The 21,270-nt window shown below is 44.2% G+C and overlaps 1 protein-coding gene across 3 annotated transcripts in view; it reads left to right on the top strand.

Moving 5' to 3' along the window:
• The window catches only part of Ano2 (anoctamin 2), a 335,303-nt gene that overhangs the window by 59,248 nt on the left and 254,785 nt on the right, over window positions 1-21,270 (top strand). For 2 of the 3 annotated variants that reach the window (XM_050164130.1, XM_050164131.1), the window contains exon 3: window positions 6,079-6,177. In XM_050164130.1, the coding sequence (XP_050020087.1) occupies window positions 6,079-6,177 (99 nt within the window). Of the gene's footprint in view, window positions 1-6,078; window positions 6,178-6,616; window positions 6,620-21,270 lie in introns of all 3 variants that reach the window. The other variant, XM_050164129.1, reaches the window with a different exon arrangement.

The following is a 21,270-nucleotide window of genomic DNA, read 5'->3' as shown; positions in this document are numbered from 1 at the left end:
TGGGTCCAGGAGCTAGCAGCATGGCTGTGTTCAATAGCACCATGACCATCTAAGGTTTGACATGTAAGCATACCCCAAACTTGTACATTATGAGGCTCTTTTCTTAGGCTATCCCTGATTCTTCTACTTAATGTTGTAATGTACTTATTAGCTCATGAAGCAGTATGCTCCCAAATATATACAATTTAAGTTCAGTTTAGGTTGGGTTTCATGAGTACTGGGGTATTTGCCAGTGCTTCTAGGAGAAGGGACGGAGATCTACATATGCAATGGGCACCAGAGGTTCTCAGAAATGGAAAAGCCCCCCAGGGTTCTTACAAGGCCCAAGAGCAGGTGGAGGCTTGAATGACTAGTTGCTGACATAAGAGAAACATTCAGGAAATATATGTAAGGGCAATTGAATTATCTCGCCCAAACAATTCGATTTGTACTGTGTTGGCCAAAGGACACCAATTACTTTGTGGGCTGTGGTTGCCTGTTTTCGAGAGTAGTCACAGGACTAAAATACGACAGTCTATATTTGTGGATATTGAAACCAAAGAAAATATTTGATGAACATTTGCTATATGCCAGGCACTATGGTGGCTTTGAGAAAAGAACAATCAATATGGTGTGTTCTTTGTCTCCATGAAGCTGTTGTTCTAGACTGAAGGGCAGCACTGAACACTGTGGTGACTGCAGGGGTGAGTGCAGAACTATGAAGGGGGCGGAGGGAGTTATACAGGTCAAAGCGAGAGACCAAATGTAACCAGGGCCACAGGAACAGCTCCTGGGGTAGAGGTGCTCAAGCTGAGCCCCACGTAGGAGTTGACTGGGCCTGAGAGAGAGGATAACTTAGAGGTGAGAAGATTGAGCAGAAGAAACTTCTGAGATGGGACGATGGCTGGATGGTGAAGCTCCGAGGTGGAAGTTGGGTGGAACAGTTGGACATCAATGAATAGGGCTGTGTTGTAGAGTAGGGGAGGAGGAGGAAGCCTGGTACCTTAGATTAGGACTCCTTTAACTTTCTTCACCAGTGACCCCTTTTTACCTGAGAAATTTTGTGACCGCAAATACACGGGTATATGAAACAGATATATAAATCACATCATAAATTTATTTTAAAACAGTTTGTTGATCTGCCTATCTATCATCTATCTATCTATCTATCTATCTATCTATCTATCTATCTATCTATTAGTTTTATCATTCATTAAAGACAAAAGCAAGTTTACATACTAATGAGATGGATGTGATCATTAATTTTACATAAAGTATTAAATCTCAGGTGCATATTTGATGCTGAAGGGCACAGAAAAATATCTTCAACATTTTTCAGTATTTTGGTTTTATAGTCATTGATGTTGAGAACTTTACTTCATATAAATATGTGGTATAAAATAACAGAAGTAAATTTAAGATCATTTTAAGAATTACTGGAAACTCTGTCTTGATCCCAAGTCAAAATTCATTTAATGGTTTGTAAATGAAGTTCAACTCAGCCATTTTTAAAATTACACATACTAACACAGTTCAGTCTATAGATGTACTAATTTAATTCTTTATAGGCTGAGTGCAATATTAAAGTGCTTTGTTTTTCCATGATGAAACCATTCTGTTTATGTAAAAACAGAAAATTGTGTATATATAGAGAAAACACTTCTTCCCACAAACCAAATCAAGCCAACCAACCAGCCCAGCAGCCAAACAGGAGTCTCCATTCCCAGTGAAGTGACTTCAGAAGCACCCGTCGGCACTGCGTGGTGACATATGGCCAAAGTTCACACGCTATGTGCTTGGAGCCAAGGCTTTGGTAAACTTTCATGGTACATCTCGGGTGAATATTGCCAGACACACCTCAGTCTTATTACCTGCTTAATTTTGAATTAATTTTTGGTCATTATGCATTCAGAAACTTTTTACTGTTGCACACATTTTTTTTATAACTCCTGCTCTTAGTCAAGCTACCCCCACATTCAGTCATGCCACACAGTGTGGGGTTCACAACCCACAGTGTGGAAAGTTGGGTTTTCCTTGCCTACTTTGTGAATCCAGCTCTTTGTTTTGTGCTTAGTTGTGAACATATTTGGGAAGCTAACTCACAAAAGTTCAAAGAGACCGATAACCATTGGTGGGAAGATTCGTCGCCTAGGGCTTCTTACACTGTCTCTTTCCTCTGCTGACAACTGCATTCTGTGTTTCAGTGCATTTGACAGGAACTTTAATGCTAACAGTCTGTCTGTGTTTGGGAGACCCTCCAGATAGATGGGGAATGTCTTATCATTATGTTAAATTTCATGTGAGAATCTGAAAGTAGTGTGTTCGAACCCTGCTCTCAAATTCTGCAGATACTGTCTATCTTGAGTCTGTAAGTTCCTTTGTGGCACAAGGGGTATCTTAAAAACCCTGTAGATAATTTTTAAAGTACAAGGCCAAACAGAAACAGGATTTCTAATTCACAATTTTAATCTAACAGAAACCAGTTTTCTCTCATTGGTGACTCACTATTTTGTGCAATGCTGTGCTAAGGGCCTGAGGAATATAAAAGAAGAACTGGATACAGTCCCTGCAGCTAAGAAGCAGGCTTGCTATATGAGTAGAGCCTGGTAAAACAGATGTTCATGGAACATTCTACACGACACACTAGAAGATACTTTATCCCAAATTTTTAATGTTTTGAACTGTTTCTCTCTCTCTCTCTCTCTCTCTCTCTCTCTCTCTCTCTCTCTCTCTCTCTCTCTCTNTCTCTCTCTCTCTCTCTCTCTCTCTCTCTCTCTCTCTCTCTCTCTCTCTCTCTCTCTCTCTCTCTCTCTCTCTCTCTCTCTCTCTCTCTCTCGGAACCTGAGGCTTACTTGCTTAAGTAACTTACTGGCCAGGGTTCCCATAGCTGTAAGATCTGTAAAATCTAGGTTCAAGTCTTTGTCTGTTGGAATCAGAAGCTCCAAGTTCCTCCTATTCTTCTACTCTGCCTCCAAAGAGAGTAGAACAGATAGCACCTGGGACCAGAGAACGGGAAACATCTTTTTGTTATTGTGTTTTAGTTTACTGTCTGTTAACCTCCAATTTTAGATCCTCATGCTAGTAAGGCAGAGGTTGGACCATAGTTTTCATGTTTTTCTTCAGAAGATGTGCAAGAAGAGGCACACTTCACATCAGCTTGCATCAGCCCGGGTGCTCTTCTTTTTATGGGAAGGTAGCATTTTGTGACATGAAAAGATCACGACAACTGGCTGTTCACTCCGCAAAACCATATCCCAGCTTTGACTTTCATTTCAAGCAAGTTTTATTTACAGACAACGGAAAGACAGAATACTTTGCTGCAGAAAATTAGCATCCCTAGTGAGAAACAGTCTTGCCTCGGTTGGTGTAAGATTGGGCTGTCATGGGCAGAGCATCTAAAATCATAACGGCCAAACACGGTAGTATTTTGTCTTTCCCATAAAGATGCAGGGGGCAGCCCTAGACCCAGATTCTCTTTTAATTTTTTTGATGTTGCTGGTCTGGACTTTGACCTCAAGGTCTTAGTTATAAGACCGTATCCAGGCAACAGAGATGGAGAGGGAAGAAGATGAAGAGTCAAAGGTACCTATTGTCTTTGAAGAAGGTTGCTGGAAGCTGCTTCGTAACACATTCATCATGTTGGCCAGCAATTACCCAAATTCTGGGAACGCCTCGCTGCAAAGGACATATAGTCTTCATCCTAGAGGACCATCTGCTCGGTGAAAAATGAAGAAAATGAGGATGGCTGTCTGGGGACAGCTAACAGTCTGCCACCACTGCCGTGGAATTTGGCCTTTGCTCCCCAACCATTTCTTAAACTTTGAACATCTGTACCCACTTAGTGGACATTTGGCACGAGCCCAAGACACAATGTCTCAATAAAGTTAAAAAGACATTTGTCTCAATTCAGAAATAAAGACAAAGCATAGGATATTAAAATTAATGATGTCTTGATTTCATCGAAGCGTGAGGGATGATGCCGCTTGTCACCTTTCATCGACAACATCTTTTCTGGGGCCACAAAAGAGAGCTGAGGCTACAGAGGGCCACCTTGCAGATGGTTCCTTTTCTTATTATTGAATTTCACTGAGCAAAAGCTCAAGTTACTGTTAGAAATAGCAGCAAGTGATGGATGGCATTGTCTCGTCACCCTGGCTATTCCAACCAGAGGCAGGAAGTGGAAACTTAGGAGATTCTTACCAAAGGACACTCCCATAGCTGTGGCAGAACTGCACTGCACGTGGGAGCCGAGGGGGGTGGGCGGAGTGTCCATCAGAGGGTGGTCACTAGATTCCTTATGTGCCTTCTGATTTGATTGTGTAATGATTGGTAGGTGGTTTCAGTCAATAGCAATGCTTGTCTCTCTTTCCACTGAGTGGAGAAAAACCATCAAGGAGAGCAAACACTTCTGGGTTTTGAAAATTATTTTTATCATATTTAGTTATTTTCATAACATTGGGTAAATAAATCACTTGAGTCTTCCTTGCTTGGTTTCCATGACTATTAAATAGAGACAATCATCACACCTGTCTTTCTGGTGTATTCCTCATTCTTCCGCCTTAACGCTGGGGACCTTTCATTCCTGAAGTATTAGGTTCTGGAAGCCTGAATTACTGAAGGTGTGTGTGTGTGTGTGTCCGAGTCATTATGTAAGAATACGTATTCTTCCTTTGTATCGTGAGGGCTCTAAAATATCTGTCTTCATTTCAGAGATGTGTGAATACTTCATAGTCCGAGAGGGAAGCAGCCCCTTGCACAGGACTGCTGTTCTCCCTGGCACACTGGAAAGGCACCGTCAAGGCTATGGGTTCATGGGTTCCACTGTTATCTTTACCCCTAAACTAAGACTGTAGAGCATGGTTTCCTGTAAATGAACCTGGGGAATGAATTTCATTGGACACCCACATATGCAGACTGCACACAGAGTCCCTGTCTTCTCAGCGTGACCCCGTGTTCCTTGCCTCACAAAGTGTGTTGAGGAGGTCAGGAAAACCCTCCTCTCCTCTAGGGCATGGGTATCCAGGAGTGAATGGAAGCTGTTCCCAACCAGCATTTCTGGAGAGAAGGGCAAGAGCCTGGGTCTTAATCTACCTCAATGGCTTTATCCCAATACAGACGGTATATCTGCTGCCTCATCTGCTTCTTCCCACAGTGGTACAAAGGTTCCATGTAGTTTCCAATAGTTATTTGATGAAGAAATCCACAAACAACATGTTCATTTTCTCTCTGCACACAGTATTTGTGACTATTTTTTTAAAAATTTATTTTAAAGGTATCACAAATAGTGGCATCTTTGCCAGGTTTTACTACTCAGTTTTCATCCTCTTTCATTCTTTGGTGACAAAATCTGTTAGAATTTACTTTTATTCATAGATGAGGGTGAATCTCTGGGACAATCTGACAAGTATTTATTTCAGACATGGCGACCATGGCCGAGCAGGTGGCTGACTTAGCCTCTTTCTCCGGTGTTCATCACTGCACGTCCGTTCTTTTGAGTGACATCCATGGGCAATGTGATTGCTTGTCCTGAGATGCAGACTCACATTGTGCTCACGCTGGACCACGCATAGGGTTGATGGGTTGATATTATTTTGAGTGGGGCATTTAAAGCACTGTGGTCTATGTCACTTGCCCTTAGGTTTGTGTGGTCACTTGTGATCTGAGACAAGCATCCAGCACAATCATACAGGAGGAGCACAGATTTCATCAGTGAGCAATAAAGCCTGTGGCTGGAGATAAGCGAGAAGTTGGTGCCTTGGATGCCCACTGACCAACTGTTAATGCATTAGTGCAGTTTCTATGGAAATTATAATTGTATAATTTTCAAGTCTGTTTATAAAATTATTTTATTTCCCCCATGAAGCCACCAGCCTCTGTGGACCATACTTTGGGAACACAGACACTTAGGAACCAGAGCAGATCTGGAACAGAATAGATATATTGGGTACGAGTGTGTGACATTGGCTCCAAAGGACATTGAAAAGGGACAAAAATCCGCAACTGAAGGAACAGGAACTCTGGGCTTCTAGAGCTGGGAACTGAGAATTTTCACTGTGTTCTTACAAGTGTTTCTATTTCTTTTCCCTTTGTATCTTGCAGAGCAAAAGCCAAGGATCTGTCTTTGTCCGGATCCACGCCCCGTGGCAGGTGCTGGCCAGGGAAGCAGAATTCTTGAAGATCAAAGTCCCCACCAAGAAAGTATGCACTTGTTTCTCCTGGATTCGGGGCCTCCTGAGGGCTGGATGCTTGTGGATGCTTTGGGAACTGGGCCATGTGGATGTGGCTTTCATGGAGTTGAAGGCAAACTTATCTCCCCAGGGATCCTAAATATGTGGCCAGGACGTGGGTGGGACAGAGAAGAGCTGGTGTCCCTCTGTCTGTCTGCCTGTCTGTCTGCCAGACTTCCATGCTGTCTGGAAAGCCAAACATCTCATCTTTATTTATTTTTTCTGTTGCACCGCCTTTTCTGTTGCTCCTGAAGTTCTAGACCCATCAGGCATTTCTCTGTGTTGAACCTGGCAATGGGATCAGGCCACAAGCTGTGCTAAACCAGGGATGTGGGGAGAAAACAGCACCAAAGATGCTATGGGCATACTATTGTGGCCGGAGTGGTGGCTTTTGCTCTTCCAGAAGTTAGGAGGTTCTCCACATGTGAGGAGACTGGAACCATGTAGGCGATGTTTTCACAAGCTCGGTGCCAGTGTCTCACCTGGAGATCGCAGTTTGCTCAGTTGGTATGGAATGAGGCTCGGGAACCAGTGCTGTGGAAAAGTCATTCCCTGGAGGTTGTGCTGTGTGGGCTGGGTGCCTCACAGCGTAGATGGTGTGGGAGGTAGTTTTCAATTAGAACAGCGTATGCACAATTTTAAAATCTCCCCGGTGAATTCTCAACCTCTCCTCGTGTCTCTTTGTACAACAAAATTCAGCAAAACAGCTCCCCAGAGAAGAGAATTATTTGTTCCCAAATTTTCCGTTCTTTTTTCTCAGGCGTTTTAGGGAAAGGAGTGGGGCTGACGTACTGGCATAGGTGGTGGTTGTGTTAACCCTGAGTGGTGCTCTATGGGTAAGACCTCCCGTTTGTTGCTGTCTCTGCCTCACACGGTGTTGTTTCACAGGTAGTGACTTACCTTTGCACAGATCCTGATTCTCACTCTAACAACCATTTCTACCTCCAGGTCAGGAACAGAACTCCTGCATCTGCTGCCTCTTGGTGCTGCCATCCCTGCCTCCCCATCTCATCCTCAGTATTGACAATATCCTTAGAGTGATGAACACCAACTTACATTGTTAACTGTGCTAACAATATAATAGCTGTGCACAGTCTTCACTGCCGACAGGTCTCCTGCCTGTCAAAAATCATGCATTTAATGCTAGCATGAGTCTGAGACTTTAGGAATTCTCCAAAAACAAGAATAGAATCTGTACATTTTGTTCTTATGATTTATTAAACTGGAGTAACAAATGTCAATCAAATAATAAGCAAACGTGGAGATGAGGATCACCTATAAGTTTTTTTTTTTGATAAAACATAAATTTGGAGGAGACACATGTTTGAGTATTTTCCTATTTGTTTATTTTTATTTATATAATTATTTGGAGCACTGAGAGTCTTTCTGTGTAGTCCAGGCTGGCCTCAGTCTTGCACGCCTCCTGTCTCAGCTGCCTAAGGGCTAGACTATAGTTGTGTACTACTGTACCCCGTTTCTTACACTGAAGTTTTTCCCATATGGCTGCGTTCTTGATCCTCTGATTTAGTTTGCTTATTTCTAATCCTATTGTTACGGATCCATGTGCCATCTCTGTGCTGGGATGCCAGGCTTCCCAGCCAATGTATGCCTGGTCTCTTAGCAATACAACCCATGTTTCAATCTTTTAGTCTTCCTGGTAGGATCCTAACTCGCCCAACCCCCTTCACACTCTTCGCTTTCTCCAATATGTTCCTGTCCTTTTTTTTTTTTTTTTGGTTCATTTGAATAGCTGGTGCTGTTTTCTCCCCATTCTACCGGTGTCATGGTCTCTATTTCCATCTCTGCTATCTGGTCTTTGAGAAGAAGGTGAACAAATCTCTAGTATCCATTCCCGCGTGGCAGGAGAGTCTATCGTGGCAAGCCTTGTAACAGAGAACCTAGTGGTGTTGGAGCACTGTATGCCATCGTCTGCATCCCCAGCACACTGCTTGGCTTTCTTCTTGGCCCTCCTCCCAGTCTCCCTTCTCCCTCACGCCTTCCGTCCACCATCCACCTTGCTCTCTCTTTCTCTGTTCTTTGCGTCATCAACCACTTCGCTGTACTGCTTGCGTTGCTGCCCCCTCTGACTCCTCATGCCCAGGTAGCCTCCTGCTCCCCTTGCTTGCTATCCCTTGTCTCCACTTCGTCCTTCCCCAGCTTTGTAGCGTAGCTCTTCATCAGCGACAAGCCTGTCTCCTGAGCTGCAGCTCCCGTACATTAGCCATTTGGAACTCACCTTGTGCTGCAGTTAGGGTTTGAGTTTGTAATGAGTTGAGCTGGATGAACCGTCTTATAAGCCTTCATCTTGGGGCTTCTTCCCTTTCCATGTTGACAGCACAAGGCATTAGGCATTATGTTAGCTAAGTCCCAAGAACAGGCACGGAGCCTGGGTGTTCTACTAATTTGTTGTGCGATTGGAGAGTGTTGCTTCTTCTTCAGGGCCTCTGTTTCCCCGCCTATAATTCAGACATAATCTTACCCACCATAATTTCCTGTCAGGTGATTTTAAGAACCCCCGGCTCTCAATGGGTGGTGTGGAAATGGAAGAGTTTGTTGTTGAGTCCATTTCTTGAACTATTTTTCTGAGTGTTCTCAATTCCTGGCATACCCAGTCAGCTTCCTTCCTCATCTGACGTTCAGTCAGCATGGATGCAGTTCCTAATGTATGAAGTCTTCGGAGAGCCCTGAGGCCACAGAGCAGTCCAGGCCCTTGGGAGCTGCGGACAGGGTCAGGGCAGCAGGAAGCATGCACCTACCCAAACAGAAGGCAGCCATCAGAGGCTGAATACATTGTAGGCCATGTGCAGAGCACAGCTCTGCCTGGAAAGTTGGGGGTTGGAGTCTGAGTGAGGCTGTGACCACTCCTTCAGGCTGTGCAGGGACCAGAAAACACTTTCCCTAACCCAGTAGTTCTGGGTCCCAGACTCCACACAGGTAGAAGGTTCTGGCATCCTTCTATGTGCTCAGCCACATGGCCCCTGCTGTTCTCCATATTCATAGCATTCGGGGGCCTTGTAGTTGGCCTCACAGTGGGTCGTATAAGCAGAGAGGAGGCTATAACTTGTGCTGGGTAGGATACATGTGTTTGCAAAAATTAATCAGAGACTCTGATCCCAGGACAGGAGGTAGATTAAACCCACTTCCTGCAGTGAGGGAGGGCTGTGGATTAGGGAAGATGGGACATGGCTGTCTGTGGAGGGCCAGCACTACTCTTTTGAAAACTGGGTTTGGAAAAGTGACTAAAATGAGAATAATCTACACGAACAGAGAGTCACGGCCTGTAGGTGGTGGGAACGTGAGGCACGGTTTAGGATCAGTTGAGCATCTTCTGGGTTGGCGATGGCTTGGATCATAACCCCGTAAGGTCCAGAGGGACCAGAAAGCTGTGGAGGAAGTCATGAAGTTGAGATCTCAAACCTGCACAGATCCAGTGTGATGTGTCCAGGGACTCAGAGTCCTGAGCACAGATATTAACTGGGAGGGGGGGGGGATCTTGGAAGGAAGCATTTGTTTTCCAAAAACAATAACAGAAGGGCCTGCATTTTGTGAGGGACACTTCACAGGCACACCCAGGAAGGAGTAGGAAGGCTGGTCTCTGGTCCTGAAAGGTCTAGGGAGATTTGAGATGGGTGACTTAGGTGCAGATGCTATAGCCCTTCTGCTTACTATGAAGATGATCTTTCTAGATCAGGGTCCACATCTATGGTCCTCACCTCCACTTGCTTGTGAGCAATACTCCCTTTCTCAGCCCTGGCATTCACATTTCCCAAGCCTCCAGCAGAGACAAGGCTGGGGAATAGGTGTATGTGTGGTGTGGTGTGGTGGTGGTGGTGGTGGTGGTGTGTGTGTGTGTGTGTGTGTGTGTGTGTGTGTGTCAGCTGGGCCTTTTTAAAAGGAATGTTCCTTGCCCACAAAATCATATTAACACAGCCCAAGAGGAAACATAGCTGGGATGGGTAGTACCACTTTTGCCTGATCCATCAGCACTTTAGTGGCTGTTGCTAGCAGATTGACTGGTATTAATGGTACCATTTGCTACCTCCAGGATCCCATCAGATTAAGTGTCCCTTGCATTGTTTGAGCAGGTCACACCTTTTTAGCAAAGCAAAGCAAGGTTAGAGATCTTCACGTCTCGCAAACGTGAGTTGCACGGCAGTGCAGTGCACTGCAGTGGAGGACTGGTGTGGGGATCAGCAAGTGTCTGAAAACGCCTGGCACAGGGCTGCCTGGCTCCCACAGTAACTGCCATCATTGAGGCTGCGGCTGCTGCATGTTTCACAGCTATGCATCTCAGGCTGCATGGTTGGCACTGGATTGGGTTCTTCTCTGCTCCTTCCCTTTCCTCCCCTTTCATGGCCAGCATCTGCAGCATTGGGGGACACGGGCCCAGTCCATCCACTCACCTAGGGAGCCAGAAGCCCGGATGCAGAGTCTGTGGAGAGGCAAGAAGAGATGACCGTTAGACTGTGCACTGGGTAGAGGAATACTGTTTCCTAGGGAGCAGGGTGAAGCAACATGATGGTTCCATGTGTACTTTCTGCCGTGCCTTGATTGGGGATGCTTGTGGGAAGATGGTTAGACTTGCCATTCAGCAGGGCGAGCTGGGGGAGCCCATTCCAGGGGGAAGCAGCCATGTGACAGGTGTAACAAGGGAAGGGAGGCCTGAGCTTTACGCTGGGCTCTGTCTCAGGCATGCATCTATTGTCTTCTTCTGAAAATGAAGTCTGAGTTGGAGACTAATAAAGAAAAGACCCCAAATGGTTCCTTTTATGAAAAGACAGATAAAAAGGCCTGTGCAGTCCGGGGCAAGTAGGGAAATGCAGGAGAAATAAAGATGATAGAAACTGAAAGTAAAGGTGACAGACGCAAGTCAGACAGAATTTAATGCTGAGCTTCCTGGTAGGCAGAGTAACAGGAACTGTGGCTCCTGGCAGCTGCAGGAATAAACTAATTCGTGGACATGGGAAGGACAAACTCTTTTCTATTACAAAGTATAACTTTCTTTAAAGGTGCTCAACAACATAGACGAGATTAGGTTTCAGTTACAAATTCACATATAAGGCTAGAATGGTTATTTTTTAAAGACTTTTTTTTTTTTGTGTGTGTGTGTGTGTGTGACAAGGTTTCTTTGTGTAACAAACAGTTCTAGCTATTCTGGAACTAGCCCTTGTAGACCAGGATGGCCTCGAACTCACAGAGATCCATCTGCCTCCGCCTCCTGAGTGCTGGGATTAAAGGTGTGTGCCACCACCGCCTGCCTAAAAAAGACTTTCATACATTAAACATTTTAAAATTATGCATGTGTGTGCACTTGTGTGTGTGTGTGTGTGTGCACATGTGAATCTGTGGAAGCCAGAAGAGGGTGTCAGGTCCCCTGGTGTTGGAGTTGCAGGTGTTTGTGAGTTATCCAACATGGATGCTGGAAACTGAGCTTAGGTCCCCTAGAAGAGTATCAGGCACTCTTAACTGCTGAACCATCTCTCTATAGCTCTTGGCATAATCTTTTATTTTTTTAAAAAAGAAACATAGTATTTTTATTACTTCTTTGAGAATTTCATACAACGTATGTCTTTGTTGCTGTTCTATTGCTATGAAGAAGCACTGTGACCAAGGCAACTCTTCTAAAGAAAGCATTTAATTAGGGGCTCGCTTCCAGCTTCAGGGGCTCACTCTGGTCATCATGGCGGAAAGCACTGGGGCAGCAGAAAGATGGTCAGGTGGACACCCTCCCCCACAGCTTGGAATGGGCTTTTAAAAAGCTCAACCCCAGTGACACACCTACTCCAACAAGTCAACACTGCCTAATCTTTCTAATCCTTTCAAGCAGTTCCACTCTGGTGACAAAGCTTTCAAATACAGGAGCCTATGGGGCCCATTCTCATTCAAATCCCCTCACTGTATTTTAATCAGATTCACTCCTCGCACTCCTAGTCCTGACTTCTCCAGAATTCACTTCCCTTCTATTCACCTCCTCAACGCTGTGTGCCCCTCCTCTTTTAAAATATCCTATCCAGTCCAGCTTGTGCTTCCTGTGCACTTCTGCATTAGATTAGCTTCCTGAGGGGTCACATCCTTAAAGAAACCTGACTTTCCCTCCCTTCAAAGCCATCAGCCATCTACAGCTCCTCAGTCAGTGGTGAAGCCTCGTCAATGCCTCTCCTCATGTTGACTGGCTTGACCACAAGCGACCACAGCTGCTGCCGTGGGTTCATGAGAGCAGTGGTCCTGTCATGTGCAGAAGACTCTGTTCCCCTCCAGTCCTTTCTGACCTTTGGCTCTCATAATAATTTCCCCCTCTTCTGCTATGCTTTCTGAACCTTCTGCATATGGGGGTGTATGTGGGGTGATGTAGCTATCCCTAGGATAATCTTTATGGGGACATTTCTTATACTGAATTTGGATAAAAATGGAGGATTTAATGTTAATACGTAGCTCAGGGAAGGGCTGTACTGCAAAATAATTTATGCAAATTTTCTGATGAGCTAACGACTCAGAGGTTAGATAGTCAGAGATGCAATTGACCCCAACAGAGCCCATACTTTGAAGTATTCATGTTTACAAGACAGCATTTATTAAAGGATGATCCCTCCCCCTTTCCCTAGCAGAGATCATATAAATTCCATCAACATTTCATGATTAGTGTGAGAAAATAAAGCTAAACTGATATCCCAATTAAAAACCAAAGCAGCCTGACATTTTAATTATCCTGAGTACCCCTCAGAAGGAAAGAATTGATTGCATTAAGCTTTGTAGATTTTGGGGAATTGTCCTTAGGTACTTGTCATTGCCTCTCTAGGGCCCTGGTTTGGCTAGCTGACTTCTCAAAGTCTCCAGGATGTGTCCAACCCTACTCCCAACTCATAGTCTCTGTCCTGCTTTGGAGAACATGCTTGTCTGGCAACATATAGTCTCTTGTTTCTCAGATATTCAGGTATGAGTGTTAGCGGGGGCTCTATAGTAAAACAAAGGGAGAGAGAGGAGAAGGGGGTACACTATAAGGCAGTTATGAAGGCTGTGGAGACCCAAGATCTACAGTCAGTGAGCTGGATACCCTGGAGCCAATTGTGGAGCTCGATCCTGAAAATCAGGAAAATATAAGGCATAAATACCAACCTGAAAGTTGGCATTGTAAAGACCACAAAAATGGACATTTAGTCCAATTCTGAAGAAGAAGAAAATTATTGAAAACCCAGCTTAAAGCACTCAGGCAGCAGGAACCCCTTCATTTGTGGGAGGGACTCCCTTTCTGATCTCTTCAGACCCCATTAGGGAGGGCAACCTGCTATGTATACTCCGTCTACTGAATCAAATCCTCATCACATCCCGAGGGTTTCTCAAATTTATGTTCACAATACTGACTAAATGTTTGAATACCCATATATTGTGGGACAATTGTTTTACCCTGTAAAGATTTGGTTCTTGTACTTGTTTAACAAAATGCTGATTGGCCAGTAGCCAGGCAGGATGTATAGGTGGGATGACCAGGCAGAAGTACAGGCAGGACAATGAGAACAAGAGAATTCTGGGAAGAGGGAAGCTCAGTCTGCAGTCATCATCCAGACAGAGGAAGCAAGATGTGACTCCCTTGCTGAAAAAGGTACCAAGCCACGTGGCTGACACAGACAAAAATTATGAGCTAATGTAAGTTATAAGAGTTAATAAGAAGCCTCAGCTAATAGGCCAAGCAGTTTATAATTAATGTAAGCCTCTATGTGTTTATTTGGAGTTAAACAGATATGGAACCTGGTGGGATAGAAACCTCTGTCAACACCCATATATCAGTCTAGGTGGCACATGAAATGAACCATCCCAAGAGCTGTATTTTAAATCCCTTTGGAGTTAGATCTTTGCAATGGAACAAGTACTAGGATAGAAAAAGTGTGCCCAAGTCCTGGCTTTGGACTATGTGAACATGGGCCACTGGGAAAATGGGTCTCTGTGGATGTTATTAACCAAAGATCTTAGGAAAAGGTCACTCTGGATCCAGTGTGAGCCCTAAGTCCAATGTGCTTAGGAGAGAAAGGCACAAGGAGATTTGGCACAGAGGTCCTCAGGGGCTAGGGCTACAAGAGAGCCAGGAAACACTTGGGGACATAGGAAGCTGGAAGGGGTATGGAAAACCTTTCCCTTGGTGCCGGTATGGTGGATATAGCCCCTGACCCTTTCATTTCAGACTTGTGACCTTTGTAACTCTAGGAGAACAATATCAGTTATTTCAAGTCATTTGGTTTGTGGCAATCTGTGATGGCAGTCCTTTAAAGTGAACACATCCCTTTTGGCAGGAAGCAGGAAATGAATGGCTCAGGACAGGGGCCTTTGGTATCTTTTGCTCTGCTTATCAAGAATCTACTTGGCAGAGTCTGAACCTTCTTCACTGCCCCCTGCCTTTGAGTCTGGAATGGACAGCTCTTTGTCTATGTGTCTTCCTATTTGAACTTGGCATGTCTGTGGTCACTTCTCTACAATTCTGTTGCTGTCAGATGAGTCAGGAGGTTCTTACAGGGATAATAGAAAGGACCCATCATGGGTACCATCAAGAAGAGATGATTATTTAATTTAACATTCATTTTCCATTCTTATATTTCCAAAAACAATCACCATGTTGATAAAGTAAAGGCCTGTGCCTTAGCAAGAGGCGTTTCCAGATAAAGACATTTGTGTAATTTAAAGTCCATTCAACTCTTTTAAATGCTACACTAGACTTTGAGAAGAAACATTTCTGAGGCCATTTTGAACAATACTGATCAAGATGAAGGACCTTAAAATCAAGACTTGTAGTTATGAAGCACATGGACAAATCCTTGAATCAATTGAATTTGAAATGATAAAAATCATACCATGCACTGAGCCAGTTGGTTAAAGCCTATGTGTATTATTCTGCATAACTTCACAATATGAGTAAGGTAAGGTCTCACTTTAGCCTCATCTTATAGATGAGGAAACTGGTTCTTAGTGAGGTTAATAAACTTGTCCAAGGTCTCATAGCTTGGAGGAGAGATCCAAGGAATTAAAACCATGTCCATGTGACTCCAACTAGTCTCTTACTTTACTGAAATAAAAAATCAAAATCCTTCCTAAGCAAACTAACAAAAAAAAACCCTGCCATTGGATCAGACTGTGCTGTGTAGTCTGGAAGTACACTTTTCAAGGTTTATTGTGTAAAACAATATTCTTGAGTTTTCAGTGAAACATGTCTGTGATCTGACATGGTCAAGAAGCATTCATTGTTGCATCTTATCTGGTTTATTTTTGTTGTTCTTGTGGGATTCCCCACAGTGGGAGTGGAGGTGTCTCTGACTCTTTTGCCTGCACCTGGGTCTCTTTCCCTCCTACTGGGTTGCTTCTACCCAGCTTAGGGTTTGTGCCTAGTCTTGCAGCTTGTTAAGCCATATTGGTTGATATCCTTTGGAGGCCTGCTCTTTTGAGGGGGAGAAACAGAGAAGGAGTGGATCTGGGGGAGAGGAAAGGTTAGGGAAGCACTGGGAGGAATAGAGGGAATGGAAACTGGTCAGGAAGTAATGTATGAGAGAAGAATAAATATCTTAACCACTTATAGAAGTCTTGCAGGGAGGAAAGTGGCTCCATTATGTTCCATGTTCTTTGCTGTGGAAGCCCTGCTAACACCCCAAAACAGTGCTGTATAGAGCCCCCGAGAAGAGCTTCATCCAAGATGCTGTGGTCCTGGGTGGGAAAGGCATGGGTTAAATAATTCTTCCATTGTTGAGGATTAGGTTTCTGAGTGCATTACTGTTATCTTTCACCTTTAAAGTAAGGAAGACAGACCCTGAATTTTGTTTTGCTTTAAAAAGCTGTGTCCCATGTGTAAGCAGATGTTGACTTGTGAGTCTGTCTTCTATCTATCTATCTATCTATCTATCTATCTATCTATCTATCTATCATCTATCTACCTATCTACCTACCCATCCATCTACCCATCATCTATCTATCTATCTATCTATCTATCTATCTATCTATCTATCTATNTGAAACAAAAATTGACCATACAAAGAGGAGGGGATTTCAGAAAGCATGTTACTTTTGCAAATATGGAAGATAATGATAAGGGATAGGGTATATAAAAAAAGAAGTGAGTGTGTATGCATATAAATATCAAGGAGGAAAGTCAGACATCAACAATATTATCTCATGACTTCTGTGGGATGGCTATTTTAACGTACTGTCCCTGGATCTCTCATGAGGCTGTAGTCATTCCAACACAGGGCTGGGAAACAGTTGGAAACATTTGGTACCCAGCTAATACATGCAGTTACTGTCAGAACTCATCTATCTATCTATCTATCTATCTATCTATCTATCTATCTATCTATCTATCTATCTATCCATCATCTATCTATCTATCTATCTATCTATCTATCTATCTATCTATCTATCTACCTTTCTACATTCCTAACTACCTGTATGTATGCAGAGTTTTGCTTAGTGGAAGGACCTGATGACAGATTCTCTTCGGGTCACTCACATTCTACTGAGTCCAGTTGTCCTGCTTGTGCCTCTCTGCTGTCTCTCTGAGGTGAGTTGTCCCACTTAGCCCAGCTGCCTGTCCCATACCCACAGCTGCTTGATCCCTAGCTTTGATGGCATCACTGGTCCTTCTTTGAGTTCCCCTAGATGCTTTCTTCCAACTTCCTCTTCCTTTCTTCCTCTCTGTGGGCCCTACAGAAGCTCCTTGATTTAGATTTTCTAGAACACAGAGTGGCTTCCCCCTTCCCCTTCTTCTATGGGACAGTCCTTCCAAAAAGAACTTGTCCCATGTCCTAGAATGGCTTTTTATTCCTGCCTGAACAAACCAACTCAACTCATCCTTTGGACTCCAATCTCTGTCCTACCCCCACTTTATTTTTTCAGCCCAAACCCATCTCTCTTTTCTTGGATTCTTAGTCACTATACACTCAGTGTTTACCCATTTTTTTCTCCAGATGCTTTGGGGAGTTATGCTTGAGTTTCACCTGTACCCCAAATCTCTGGGATCAGAAACTCACATTTTTTATGCATTTTCTAAAAATAATTGTGTGCCATTGAGGTAATAGTTGCTCAGTAATGCTTTAGATGGATTGAACCACTGATTGTGCCACATGGCTGTTACGGCCTCAGTCCCCGAACCTTCTCTCAGGCAGATCCTTAGGAGAGTCTCTCCTACAAATAGGTGTCTCAGTTCAGAACTGAAGCACGAATAATAAAAACTCAGGAACAGATATTGGGGTTCAACCTGAATTCAAGAAACACAAAGTAACCAGCCACTGGCTCTTACCTTGACCTCAGTCCAAAAATGGTGATCCTGCCTTCAGGAAACCTCAGAATGAGACTATGACAGAGAGCCATTTCTAATCCTCTCTAGTTCTGGGACTAAGGGCATGCATTCTACCGCTTGGTTTCTGTGGTAAGATAGTGTGGCTACCAGGATTAAAGGTGTGTGTCATTGTGGCCTGGTCTGTAAGGTTGGCCACTGTGACTGTTTTACTTTTCTGATCCTCAGGCAAACTTTATTTATCAAAATACAAATGAAACACCATTCTACAGAATTGACTCCTGTCAAGTGAAATTCAGTCGTAGAAACCACTCCTTTCCTTCTTCAAGTGGTGATTTGTTTACTCACTGGGATTATTTTGATACATTGGTAAACTTAGAAATTCAAAGTCAGGAAATCTGGATGAAGAGGGCTCTATCTGTAATCACATCACTTGAGAAGGTGTCTTTAGGATTTCTATTGCTGTGACAAAACCATATCAAAAGCAAGTTGGGGAGGAAAGGGTTTTTTTAGCTTATACCTCCACACCATAGTCCATCACTGAAAGAAGTCAGGACAGGAACTCAAACAGCGCAGGAACATGCAGACAGGAGCTGACACAGAGACTATAGAGGGGTGCTGCTTACTGACTTGCTACTCAGTCTGCTTTCTCATAGGACCCAGGACCATCAGCCCAGGAATGACATCACTTATAATGGATTGGGACTTCCCCCATTCATCACTAATTAAGAAAATGCCCCACAGGCCTGCGTACTGTCCGATCTTCTAGAGGTATCTTCTCAGTTGAGGCTCCCCCTTTTCTGATGAAGCTAGCTTGTTGAAACGTCAAGTTGACATGAAACTAGTCAATACAGAAAGACGGCCAGACAAGGGAATCAAGGGTTTCATGCCAGTCTGGGCTACATAGTGAGATCTCAAAATAAAGAAGTAAAAATAAAAATTAAAAAAAAATCAAACCCCCAAAGAAATATAAAATGTCAGGAGAAACTCCATGACTTTTCCTGCAGTTGGCAGAATATAAATCCTTGGTTGTGGGGAGAGGAGTCACTGCCCAGTCTTTGGAATGCATCTCCAGGCAGACTCTAGTCTCCTCATCAATGAGGCTAGAGCTATAGCTGTTTACATAGGGATGACTGGAGGTGGGGCTGTCCTGTTGTCATGGCCCATTCTGGAGCATTTGTTTTTAATATAGGCACGCTGCATAAGGGAGAGTTTAGATTTCCTATCTCCATGCTTTGGTGCATGCTCTTTGATTACTCTTTAAATAGGCGGAAAGAGGGCAGAATGTTTTGACTTTTATTTCGATGACTGCCTTGCTTCTCTGCTTCACCATCAGCAGGGGGGTGGGTGAAGAATGGTGGTACTTACATGCTGTGGCTCTGGGGGAGAAGCTGAGATGGGATAGGGCCATGTAATAATGATGCAGATGACACAGGTCTGTGAGCAGAGTAGCCTGGCCCAAGGCCTGAAGACAGTGAGGTTAAAAATGCAGAGATAAGCCAGGTGTGGTGGCTTGTGCCTGTAACTCTCACATTCAGGAGGCTGAAGCTGGACTGTTTTGAGTTCCAAGGCAGCTCAAACCAAAATAGTGAGTTCCATGCCAACCTGGAGCATAGGGTGAGACCCTGCTGTAAACCAAACATGAAGATGTTTTAAGACATGAGTTCAGACTCTGCTGTATTTAACACCCAAAATGAAAAAAGAAATGAAATAAATGTTTTTTTTTTTTTTAAATTTTTAAAACCTTTAAGTCACGTTTGTATGAATTGGGTAGATAGGGTCTGGCTGGGACCGGGCAAGAGGCTAGCAGGGCTATGAGTGGAGAGTGTGGGCAGGCTGGTCATCAGATCCACAAGAGGGCAGTTTTGAGAGAGATGGGGCTGTTTAGCAATAAAGTCAGAACAGAGGGAATAGACCAGGACACAAGGTCCAGTAGGGACATAAGAACAGGGGGCTCAGAGAGGCCATGCTGCCTTTAAAGTCACCTCTCTTGCCACTGTGGCCAAGCACCTGACAAGAAGCAGCATGGGAGGAAAGGGCGATTTTGGCTTGTGGTTTAAGGGACTTGACCATCATGGTGGCGAAGGTCTAGCAGAGTTCATGTGGGCAAGAGTGTGTGACTAGGACTCTCACGCCCAGGCAGACCAGGGAATGGAGAGCAGAGAAAGCTTGTGCTTTATTATTCCTGAATCCTTGGCCTTGGTAAGCCTCTGTCCACACTCAAGGTGGATCCTCTTTCCTTGATTAAGTCTCCCTGGAAACAGCATCTCACACACCCATCAGTGTGTCTCCATGGTTATTCTGAGTCCAGTCAGGTGATCAACCACCACAGCATGTTGGTGAAAATGATCAACCATCACACTTATCCATAAAAATGAAGGTCAACAATCACAGCATGTCTGTGAAAACCAGATCAACCATCACAGCTTGTCCGTGGAAACGAAGATCAACCGTTGCAGGGTGTCCATGAATATATGGAAAGGAGTTGATGAGGAGGAGAAGCAGAGAAGGGAGGGACCACTAACTTCTTGTACTTGGGGCTGAGGAATGAAACTCCTAGCTAATATGAGCTTTTGCTGTGACAAACTGACTCCTAAAAACAACTGTTATGTTTTTTGAGAATTCAAAAAGCTATAATCACATGATTGGCAGCTTAGAATAGGCTATGATGGGCATAATTGCACCATGGACATCATCAACATCCTATTATCTGGAGATCCTTATCCATTGACCAGTCTTCTACTGGTATGAACCTGAGAGTGAGACTTAGGTGCAAAATCACAGTGTGACCTTCTGCTCCATTTATCTCCTCACTGGGGGCAAGGGGAAACCTTAAAGATGGACTTCTTGTCCCAGGCATGAAGTGGTTAGAAAAGGACAAGGACATCAATGTTCATACCAGGGATTTCAAGTAGATTCTGTCCTGCTTGGTGTAGACACTAATTTCTCACCACAACTTGACTTGTTCACTCTACTCTGATACATCTTCCATCCTTCTAGTAATCCTCCATCCTTCATCCTTCATCATCCTCCATCCTTCTAGTCATCCTCCATCCTTCATCATCTTCCATCCTTCATCATCCTCCATCCTTCATCCTTCATCATCCTCCATCCTTCTAGTCATCCTCTATCCTTCTAGTCATCCTCCATCCTTCATCATCCTCCATCCTTCATCCTTCATCATCCTCCATCCTTCTAGTCATCCTCCATCCTTCATCATCTTCCATCCTTCATCATCCTCCATCCTCCACCCTTCATCATCCTCCATCCTTCTAGTCATCCTCCACCCTTCATCATCCTCCATCCTTCTAGTCATCCTCCATCCTTCTAGTCATCCTCCATCCTTCATCATCTACCCATGTGATGAAACTTTCTGAACATCACTATACCCCAGATGTTCTGCTAATGCGGTAGTAACTACAGCTGTCCTCTGCTCCTGATGACTTTTATGTGGTGAGAATTCAGCATTTTATGGCTAGTTGTAAACTGAGAGATGCGCATAGGAAAACAAGAGGGGTGTACAATGAATGCCAGTGGGAAGGAACTCATTTGCATGACAGTGGGGGAGAATTTGAGCTCAGATCCTAAGGCTGGGCAGGAGTTGGGAGGACCAATGAGAACATTTCCAGAGAGGGAGAGATTCCCAGGTCCCAACGACAAAAAGGACAAAAAGACCGCCTGTGGGGAACTGAGAGGAGTCGGTGTGGGTCCAGCACAGACTGTGAGTGGAGGAGGATGAGATTGAAGACTGAGCTGGGAGGCAGAGCTCTTAAGGGGCCTTGTCAGCCATGTAATTTA

The sequence above is a fragment of the Alexandromys fortis genome, unplaced genomic scaffold (genome assembly GCF_014885135.2).
Source record: "Alexandromys fortis isolate MF-2015 unplaced genomic scaffold, M_Fortis_MF-2015_v1.1 scaffold_150, whole genome shotgun sequence".
In the NCBI taxonomy this organism is placed as follows: Eukaryota; Metazoa; Chordata; class Mammalia; order Rodentia; family Cricetidae; genus Alexandromys; species Alexandromys fortis.
Note: the sequence above shows the minus strand (reverse complement) of the source record. Positions and strands in the feature narration are given on the sequence as shown.